This window comes from Notolepis coatsorum (genome assembly GCF_963971535.1).
Source record: "Notolepis coatsorum genome assembly, chromosome: 6".
NCBI lineage: Eukaryota > Metazoa > Chordata > Actinopteri > Aulopiformes > Paralepididae > Notolepis > Notolepis coatsorum.
Window position 1 is genome coordinate 95,225,789 of NC_140170.1, and position 11,164 is coordinate 95,236,952.

An 11,164-nucleotide genomic window follows, 5' to 3' on the forward strand; every position below is an offset into this window, starting at 1 on the left:
AGACAAGAAGTTCCTTCACCCAGGCACAACCATCTCCCAACTACATCGGGAATATCAACAAGCAGCTGCAACTGCTGGAGTGAGGGCCGTTGGGATACAGCATTTTACAGATGTGTTCCATGAAGGAAAGTATTCCGTATTCATTCCTCGAAAAGATCAGTGTGATGTTTGTGTTTCATTCAAGCATGGTAATATCAGTAAGGCAAAATATGATGCACATGTGATGGCAAAAGATGAAGCAAGACAAGAGAAATCACACGACAAGGATTCTGCAAACAATGAGAAGCCGTTTGGACAATGGACTTGCAAGCCGTGCTGCTGTGTCCAAAAACCCAAGCCAGCTGCCTGTATTATAAAACAAAACTGCAGGTCCATAACTTTACCCTCTATGACTTGAAATCAAAGGAAGGGTACTACTACATGTGGGACGAGACTCAGGGCGATCTCAGTAGCGAAGTATTCGCACACCTTCATTATCGCCATTTTGAAGGTTTGATCAAAGATCATCCAGAAATCAAGGAGATAGTAGTGTGGAGCGATGATTGTGGTTATCAGAACCGCAATGCAAATGTGGCGAATGCATTTTCTGAGCTTGCCAGGAAATATGGGGTACTCATAACACAGAAGTACCTTGTTGCTGGACACATACAAATGGAGTGTGACAGCATGCATAGTACCATTGAACGTAAAATTATTACGGATATCATCACCCCGAGAGACTACGTGATCATACTCCAGACTGCAAGAATCAGACCATCACCCTACCATGTGAAGGTGGTCAAGCATGATGAAATCCTGAAATTGAATGGCTCTTACATCCTCAGCATCAGACCAGGCAAAAAAGCTGGAGATCCGACTGTACATAATTTGCGGGCTCTTCAGTTTAGCAGTGATGGCAAGGTCCATTACAAGCTATCCTTCTCGGATAACTCATGGGAAGCACTGCCACAGAGGGTCCAGGTGCCAAACGAGCTGATGACATGGATTAGAATGTTTCCACATGCTCTGCCAATCACAGAGAGGAAGTTTCAGGACCTTCAGTCCATGAAACATGTCATGCCCACCGAGTGTCATCACTTCTTCGATAATTTGCCACATAAATAGGCATCAATCAATAGCTCTGCAAAGAAGAGCTGAAGGGAGAAGTGAGGAGAGGAACATGCCTCCCAGTGTTTGAATCTCCTGCCATTTGTTTGATTTTGAGTGATTTAACTAAAATAAAAACTCAGTAAAGAAGAGCTGGGGGGAGAGGAACATGCCTCCTCCTCAGTGTTTGATTCACCTGGCATGTTTGATTTAGCCAAGAGTGAGTAGGAGCCAAAGCTATATATTTAGGTTATTGTATTATATGAATGTTTATTTTTATAACCTTACATTGAAACGGCATTAGGAATATTGATTGGATTTAGATAGTCATTGAACCGTCTTATTTGTCATAATAGAACATTCTAGAACATTTGTGATGTCACAGTATGATGTCATGACCGAACGTTCTAGAACATTTGTGATGTCACAGTATGATGTCATGATCGAACGTTCTGGAACATTGGTGATGTCACCGTATGATGTCATAACCGAACATTCTAGAACATTTGTGTCTCTATATATAGTCCACAATTAATAAGAAGAAGAAGAAGAAGAAGAAGATCAACAATCGATCTCAGTGGAAAGGAGGGAAGAAGAAGCAGGCCATGCCGTATGTTCGTGGGGGGAGGCTGTTGTTTGGAGAGGAAGACAGAAGTGCGGCCTGTTCATGTGGGAGGATGGATTGGGAGAGATGCGCCGAGTGGCGGCGTCTGCGTCCGTCGGAACTGTGCAGCGAAGACATGCGTGGGAGCAGTAGTCGGTGGTGGGATGCGGAAGAAGTGGCTGTGAGAGATCAGGAACAGCGAAGGCCTTGCGATTGGTGGCCCCGGCCTGTGAGCGGCTACCCAGGGTATTGGGAGGATCGTGATGGAAGTAAATGGTGTGAGAAGGGCGAGGAAGATAGCGAAAGGGAACAGGCAGATATGGAGCTAACGACCGATAACGGAGAGGGAAGTGAGAAGGAGGCCTCGGAGATGGTGGAAGACAAAGGGAAGGAGTCGGATGGTGTAAAGAAGAAGAAGAAGGAAGAGGAAGAACGGGAGAGGGAGGAGGAGGGGTGGGATACGGTGAGGAAGAAGAGGAAGAAGCGGACGGAGAGGAACGACAGCGATGGGGATAGTGAGAGTAGGGGGGAGGAGAGGGGGGGAGAAGGGGGGAAGAGGAAGAAAGGGGGGGACGATAGCTCAAGTGGTCCGGGAGACGAGGGTGCAGGAAAAGATGTGGCAAAAGCGGAAGTGATCCATATAGTGGTCAGGCTTGAGGGGGAGAGGGATGAGAGGAAAGTAGGTAGGCTCGAGTGGCCCAAACTCATTGCCGAGCGATTAGGAGAGGTAAAGTACGTGAACGTTTTGTGGGATGGGAATCTGGCCGTAGGGTGTGGTAGTGAGGGGCAGGTGGAGGTGGCTAGGAAGATGCAGAGCATTGGGGGGGTGGGTATAAGTAAGGTGGCGAGAGTAGGGGAGAAGAGGGGGGGGGGATGTAAGGGGGTGATAGTTGGGGTACCGGTCGAGGTTACAGTAGAGCAGCTGGTGGAAGAGCTAAAGGAGGACAGGCGTAATGGCATAGTTAAGAGTGCAGCAAGGATGAAGAGGGGAGCGGAGAGGGCAGTGACGGGGACGGTAGTGATTACGTTTGAGGGTGGGGTTGTTCCTAGGGAGGTATTAGTAGGGCGTAGGATGTATAGGGTTAGGGAATTTGTTCATAATCCTCTTAGGTGCTATAGGTGCCAGGGGTTTGGCCATATAGCTACCACGTGTATGAAGGGGATGAGGTGCGCTAGGTGTGGCGGGGAACATGAATATGGGAAATGTGGAGAGGGAGTGAAGCCGAGGTGCTGTAGTTGTGGTGGGGAGCACAGTGTAGCGTTTCGGGGGTGCGAGGTGATGATGAAGCAGGTCGCGGATCGGAGAGAGAGAAGGGAGGGTAAGTTGACGTATGCTGGGGCGGTTAGCAGGGCAGGACAGGGGAGCCAAGAAAGGGTGCAGGGGGTTGAAGGAGGGCATTTGGCAGTGAGGGTAGAGCAGGTGGAAAGAGACAGGGGAAGGGAGGAGAAATTAGGTATTGTGGCCTTCGTGGCAGGGGTAGTTACTGGTATGGCAGAGGTTACGGGTAGAACAGAGATGGTGAAGATGATTGTTAGGATAGCGGTTCAACATCTGGGATTGGAAGGTCTGGACTGGAAGGAGGTGTGTAAAGAATTGGCTGAGGGGGCTGCGAGGGACAAGGCTGCGAGGGACAAAGCAGCCCAGGATAAGATAGCAGGGGGCAAGGAGGGTCCCGCGGAGGGGGGCTCAGACAGGAAGTAGCAGCAGTAGATGCACTCCAATGGACAATGTAGTTGATGACGGGGTCCAGTAGAAGAAGAAAAAGAAGGTGAAGAAGGATAAGAAGGAGAAGAAGAAGAGCCCATAAAAAGAATTGCGGAGGGCAGTAATACGCCTCGATGCGTCTACTCTGCCGGAAATTCAAATAAGAAGAAGAAGAAGAAGAAGATGGCAGAGGCTAAGGGTAGAACAGAGATGGTGAAGATGATTGTTAGGATAGCGGTTCAACATCTGGGATTGGAAGGTCTGGACTGGAAGGAGGTGTGTAATGAATTGGCTGAGGGGGCTGCGAGGGACAAGGCTGCGAGGGACAAAGCAGCCCAGGATAAGATAGCAGGGGGCAAGGAGGGTCCCGCGGAGGGGGGCTCAGGCAGGAAGTAGCAGCAGTAGCTGCACTCCAATGGACAATGTAGTTGATGACGGGGTCCAGTAGAAGAAGAAAAAGAAGGTGAAGAAGGAGAAGAAGGAGAAGAAGAAGAGCCCATAAAAAGAATTGCGGAGGGCAGATATACGCCACGATGCGTCTACTCTGCCGGAAATTCAAATAAGAAGAAGAAGAAGAACAGGCAGTGGATTGAGCTCATTGTGGGAAAGATGGATTTTGAGAGGTGCGCAGAGTGGCGGCGTCTGCGTCCGCCGGAACTGTGCAGCGAAGACATGTGTAGGGGTAGTAGTCGGTGGTGGGAGGCGAACGGAGTAGATATGGAGGATCGGGAACAGGGAAGACCTCGCGATTGGTGGCCCCGGCCTGTGAGCGGCTGTCCAGGGTATTGGGAGGATGGTGATGGAAGTAAATGGTGTGATGGAAGTAAATGGTGTGAGAAGGGCGAGGAAGATAGCGATAGGGGTAAGAATGGCAAAGGGAAGGAGTCGGGTGGTGACAGAATGGAGTATAGTGGGGAGGAGAGTGAGAAAGAAGAGATTGAGAAAGAGGGGTGGGTAACGGTGGTGAAGAAGAGGAAGAAACAGACGGAGAGGAACGACAGCGATGGGGGTGAGAGTAGCAAGGGCAAGGGTAAGGGGTCGGGTGGTGACGTGGAGAGTAGGGGGGAGGAGAGTGGGGAAGAAGGGGGGAAGAGGAAGAAAGCGAGGGACGATAGCTCAAGAGGGCCGGGAGGAGAGGGTGCTGGAAATTATGTGGCAAAAGAGGAAGTGATTCATATAGTGGTCAGGCTTGAGGGGGAGAGGGGAGTGGGAAAAGTAGGTAGGCTCGAGTTGCCCAAACTCATTGCCGAGCAATTAGGTGAGGTAAAGTACGCGAGAGTTTTGTGGGATGGGAATTTGGCCGTAGGGTGTGGTAGTGAGGGGCAGGTGGAGAGGGCTAGGAAGATGGGGAGCATTGGTGGGGTGGGTATAAGTAGGGTGGCGAGAGTAGGGGAGGGGGGAAGTAAGGGGGTGATAGCTGGGGTACCGGTCGAGGTTAGCGTAGAGCAGCTGGTGGAAAAGCTAAAGGAGGACGGGCGTAATGGCATAGTTAAGAGTGCAGAAAGGATGAGGAGGGGAGCAGAGAGGGCAGTGACGGAAACGGTAGTGATTAAGTTTGAGGGTGGGGTTGTTCCTAGGGAGGTGTTTGTAGGGCGTAGGATGTATAGGGTTAGGGAATTTGTTCAGAATCCTCTTAGGTGCTATAGGTGCCAGGAGTTTGGCCATATAGCTACCACGTGTAGGAAGGGGCTGAGGTGCGCTAGGTGTGGTGGGGAACATGAATATGGGAAGTGTGGAGAGGGAGTGAAGCCGATGTGCTGTAGTTGTGGTGGGGAGCATAGTGTAGCGTTTAGGGGGTGTGAGGTGATGAAGAAGGATGGTCGCGGATCGGAGAGTGAGAAGGGAGGGTAAGTTGTCGTATGCTGAGGCGGTTAGCAGGGTAGGACAGGGCAGCCAAGAAAGGGTGCAGGGGGTTGAAGGAGGGCATTTGGCAGAGAGGGTAGAGCAGGTGGAAAGAGAGAGGGGAAGGGAGGAGAAATTAGGTATTGTGGCCTTCGTGGCAGGGGTAGTTACTGGTATGGCAGAGGCTAAGGGTAAAACAGCGATGGTGAAGATGATTGTTAGGATAGCGGTTCAACATCTGGGATTGGAAGGTCTGGACTGGGAGGTGGTGCTTAGGGAATTGGCTGAGGGGGCTGCGAGGGACAAAGCAGCCCAGAAAAAGATCGCAGGGGGCAAGGAGGGTCCCGCGGAGGGGGGCTCAGGCAGGAAGTAGCAGCGTTAGCTGCACTCCAATGGACAATGTAGTTGATGACGGGGTCCAGTAGAAGAAGAAGAAGAAGGTGAAGTAGAAGAAGACGAAGAGCCCATACAAAGAATTGCGGAGGGCAGTAATACGCCACGATGCGTCTACACTGCCGGAAATTCAAATAAGAAGAAGAAGAAGAACAGGCAGTGTGTAGCTTGAAACAGGACTGAACAGGACTCAACAGATAGACTAAACAACATAGACTGAAGCCTGCATTTCTCAACCAAGGTGCCAAGCCTACCGTTTTGCTGTGGAAAGAGCCAGCAAGTTGATTTACGGCTTTCCAGTGTGGAGGAATTTTCATGTGTCGAGTCGGCTGTGATTTTGGAGACTGTGAAAATACAGTTTTCTTACCTTGTAATAGTAACGTGAATAATTTAGGAAAATAGCTTTAGGACCACTTCTGTAAATAAAGACTTCGCTGTGGAAGAGAAATAAACCATTTGGATATCTTTGTTTACACTGGAGCGGCTGTGGACAGTATTTTTCTTTATCAACGAACGTACTACTCACGAGTAAGCAACTTTAACCAGTAGAGTGGAACGTCGGCCCTCATAAGTGATTTGAGTTGTAACTGTTGAGTTTGCTTTATTGAATTTAAAGGGCCAACCACGGCCAAACTGCCCTCTGTCTCCTGAGTCTCTGTGTGCCCTGCTAGTGTGGCTTATCCTTCCCCATTGTCTGTCAAAGAAATGGGAATAAAAGAAGTGACACGTTTTGCCCAAGTCACTTACTCAAGAAGTAATTTGGCCTAAGTCAGGTTTAAAATGGCTCAAATCACAACGGCATGTTCGTAAATTGGCCTAAGTCATTTATTCCTTTTACAGTATGTTACATAATTGATAGACATCGTTATTTTTATGTTAATTGTCTTCTATTGTCATAACATTTTTGTGTGAAATTATTAATAAATATAATATATTCTATATATGGTTCAGTTTATTATGTTTCCTGAAAAACAAGAAATTATGACTTAGGCCACTATTTTAAGAGGGCGACGATATAATCATTCTATATACCTACTTATACACCTGCATATAACCCATGTATCTTTGTATGATAGCATGTACAATAATGCTGTATATGTCATATATATATATATATATATATATATATATATATATATATATATATATATATATATATATATATATATATATATATATATATATATATATATATATATATATATACACATCTGTCTGTACATACCTGCATATAATCCTTTTTACATATCTGTAGATACTATATCTATATCTGTACATATTGTGGCAGATATCACCCCCCGTCTCATGGATATGTGAAGGACGGGAGATATTACTGCCACGGGAGGAGTGGAAGCAATTAGGTAGCTGATTAGTACTGATAGAACACACCTGTGCATCATTAGATCACCCACATCCCACACACACACACACCAGACACACACACTACAAATACACTAGAATAGAGAGAGTTGAATTGAGAGGAGGTGAGGTAGGAGCGAGGTATAAAGAGAGAGATTGTTGGTGACGGAGTTGTGTGAGGTGAGGTAGTGAGAGGAGAGGTGAAGGTGAGAAGGTGTTCATTGTGTACTGGACCCTAGACTGGCTGAGAAACCCCCTTGTGTACTGACCCTGGACCGGAAGACAACTTATTGAACAATCCTTTCTTTTGTACGAGAGCCTGATACGTGTTTTGACCCTGGACTGTTTTTGGATTACCCTATTGCCCGTTGGACTTGTGCTGATAAAAAATAAATATCATTTATTTATTGAAATCGTGCTTGCGTGGACATTGAAATTGTTTGTTTTTGGTCCGTGTCGAGCTTGAACAACACCAGGCTCGTCACAATATCCATATCATACTCTTACTAGTTACGCTGCTGCGAGTATGACTTATTACCATAGTCTTTATACTTGTATCACTGTACATATTAATACTACAACTCTGTACATATATCTGATAAGCACTATTACTCACTAGTACTAATTTATATATTTTATACCCTGTTTAATTAACTGTACATTGTATATTACTATTGTACTTTACTGTTACATGTGCACTCTGGTTGGATGCCAAACATATTATTGTACTTGTGCTGTATAATGACAGTACATTTTAATCTAATCTAATATTTCATAACTGTAATTCAAGGTCTTGAGCTCTTTATGTGGTCTTTTGGTGGGATTCTTTGACAATTCTTAAAAAAACTTTGAGTAGTCAAAAATGGTTCAGTAATGCACCAAATATGTATAACTAATGGTATCAACCCAGGGCGGCTACGTGGCGTAGTGGGCAAGGCGCTCGCCACGAAATGCTGGAGACGCTGGGCTCGTCAGTTCGAGCCCAGCGCTCCACATTTGCTTTCAGTTTAGCTGGTCGTCCGTACTAATACACATTGGCCGTATTAGGGGGTGGGAAACTGATGGGTGGGGATCGGGCGTTGTGGACAGCGACTCCTACAGGTCGGTTGGTGCGCCTGCGCAGTAGAATCAGGAAGTGTCGGGGGCAGCGTGAGCCTCCCACGCGTTACTCCTCGCCACTGAGAGATCGAGCTGCGCAGGTGAAAAGATGCGACTGCTGTTACCTCAAGTACCGGAGGGGACTTGTGCTATGTATGACTTAGTCCACATTGCAGCCGGCTTGTGGGAGGCAAGAAACAGCGTCCGTGACAGGGGAGGGTTGAATTGGATGATACGAAATTGGGATGGGAGAAAATATAGAAAATGGGAGAAAAAGTGGATAAAAAAAAACTAATGGTATCAACCCCAACACTTGCTACAGCAATCTATTACACATAATTAATCAAAGTTTGAATAGGCACAAATCAAAACACAGTTATTACTATCATTGTTGTTGTTGTTGTTGTTGTTGTGTTGTTGTTGTTGTTGTTGTTGTTGTTGTTGTTATTATTATTATAAGAAACTGAGTAAATCGTTTTTACTCTCTTAAAACGGTATTGTCATTGGGATTTTTTATTAAAATGTAGTTTGTATTGTCATGTAGATACATTTCCCTGTAATTGTAATTTTCATGTCTAGCTCAGGAAGATTAGCCTGTTGCCTGCACGTCAGCTAATGAGGATCCTTTAAAAAACACAATAAAACGATGCGCTGAACATGTCTTACCTATGGCCAGGGCAAAGATAAAGGGTCTTCTTCGCCCAAACCGGGATGTGCATCGATCACTCCAGGCTCCTAGGAGTGGCTGAACGAGGAACCCTTGAATCGGAAGAGAGGGGACAGAGTTAGACACCACGAATGAGTGCTGGATAACAGTGTATCAATTTTCATAGCGCATCTTTGGATATTTGATATTAAAGCTGTAGTAGGCAACTTCTGAGTAATTATTAGCAAGAGTGGGACTCTGTGGAAAACCTTTGTTGCACCTGGATTGGGCTTGAAAAGTGATGCAGAGCTCGCTCTATTCCTGCTGCGCAGGTAAACTCACTCTTGCACATTTCTTCTCCTTGCCTACTGCAGCTTTAATAGGGACGGATGCACTAATGCCACTTTTTCACTTCTGATACTGATTCTGAGTCTGATACCGAGTACCAATCTGATCCATTGCTTTTACTGAACAGTACAGACTTAGATCATTCATTTTGGGTCATTAGACAAAAATGAACAACACATATTAAATATTGATATTAAATGGTAACCGTGGCTCTTGGTTATCAGATTTTAATTTGTGAGAAATTCTGATCCCCATAGGCCTGGTGATATCCAATATTCATATTCCTAGATATCAACCCTATTCTATTGTCAACCCAGTTTGTCTTGTCTCATCTATGCCTAGTTATACGTTGTGCGCCAATGCTTTTTACGTACCCAGTATAGGGCTAATAAACCACACCAGGCTGTAGAACCGGTCCGGCAGACCCATCTGAAGGAGCACGGGGGTCACATAGGCTGTCTCCATGGCATAGCTGAACTCGATGCCAAACAGGACACAGCCGTTGAAGAGCAGCTCGGGGAGGGTCCGTCTCGGAGGCAGCTCACTGAGGTCCAGCTGGTCCAGGGGGCACGGTGTGTTGGGCGGCGGGGGCGGCGAAGGTCTGATCAGCTTCCGTCTCTTGGGGTGTCTCTGGAAGTTGTTGGCGCGGTGGCTGAGGTGTCGAGTGGTGGACATCGGGAAGCTGGCCGTTTTGGGGAGTGAGCTCCTCCAGATGCCCTCCTGAGCTGCAGCTGACCTCCCCCCGGGGCTGGCCAAGAGGGGGTCACTGGGGGTGCCCATGCCTGGAGACGACATCTCTCTCTCCACCCAGCTTACTCTGCAGCACACAAAAGGGTGACCCTGAGAAAGAGGGGGGGGGGGGGGGGGGGGTAGAATGACAACATCAAGCTAAATGTTGAAAAACTCCACTCTGGTTGAGGTCAATCAATCATATTTAAAATGTTAGAGGACATTCAAGATCATTGCAAATATGACCATGAGTGATTGATTGAAAACTTTATTAACAGATTGCAGAATGGGTACAATATACAGTAGGGCTCAATACATACAATTGTTAAGGGGATGCAGACCAGAGAAAGACTTTCGTCTTGTTTACATCAGGGTCCCCCATTTTCAATTCATAGTGACATTTATGACATACAGATATACAGTACGGTTACATCCAGACATTCATGCCATACAAGATATACAAATATACAGTACTGTTTAAGAGACAGAGTTTCTAAAAGAGAATATATACATTTGAGGGGGAAGAAACTGTACATTGGAGGGGGTTGGGTGGGTGGGGGGTAGTGGCAGTAATGGTGCTAATGGTGACCAAGACTCAAGTTGAGGACACTGCAGTGAACATCAAAGAGCAGTGATGGGCACTGACGACGCACTGCAACCAATGCGCATGTAGGTGGGGATGCTGTGCGCAAAGCCCATGTGCTCGGTGTCTGTGTACAGCGGCGTGGTATGCCGCTGCGGCATCTCTCATGAAGCTTGTTTCCATTTTAATTTTTCATGGAGGGAGAAGCTCAAATCGGATACAATTGGATCCGCTGGGGGGGATGTGGGTGGCTTTCAAAACAATGACAGTATTAGCTATACATTTAAAATAATCGCGCAAGTTCATACGAAACGTTTATTAGGTCTATGTAAGGATGTAGCCTAATAGCTGATCGTTTGGCTTTTTGTATGCCTAATTGGCTAGTACCTTCGATTTTGCTCGATGAGTTGACATTTGGTTCTCGAGATAAGGATTTACAATCGCATTAACTAGTTTTTTAGAAGACGAGGAAGGCGTGCAAATTGAAACGTGAAAGATAATTACCTTATTATAGGGTGGCTGGTCATTTATTGCGGCATACGGCTATGGCTATAGGTAAACAGATCAACCAAGCTTCTATATGCTATGCCTATGCTTTATAAAATACAAGATGAATTAGAGGAGTCATGTTTGTTTTCCTTTTATGCAGGCATCATCCCCCCGCTTTTTATCCTTCGTCCCTTCTCCTTCCCCCTCTTCTTTTCACCCCCTCCCTTTGCGTTCCCACGCCGGTCTCTCCCGCGACGTCACGTCCCTCCCGTGCTTGGTAGA

General features: G+C 46.6%; 1 protein-coding gene across 1 annotated transcript in view; it reads right to left on the reverse strand.

Moving 5' to 3' along the window:
- slc45a1 (solute carrier family 45 member 1) overlaps positions 1–10,986 on the reverse strand; it is a 30,059-nt gene extending 19,073 nt beyond the window's left edge. Inside the window, exons 1-3 of the mRNA XM_084316887.1 lie at positions 10,898–10,986; positions 9,456–9,921; positions 8,754–8,846 (exon numbers count right to left, since the gene is read on the reverse strand). Of these exons, the coding sequence (XP_084173013.1) occupies positions 8,754–8,846; positions 9,456–9,876 (514 nt within the window). The 5' untranslated portion in view covers positions 9,877–9,921; positions 10,898–10,986. The remainder of the gene's footprint in view (positions 1–8,753; positions 8,847–9,455; positions 9,922–10,897) is intronic.
- Between the last annotated feature and the right edge of the window lie 178 nt (positions 10,987–11,164).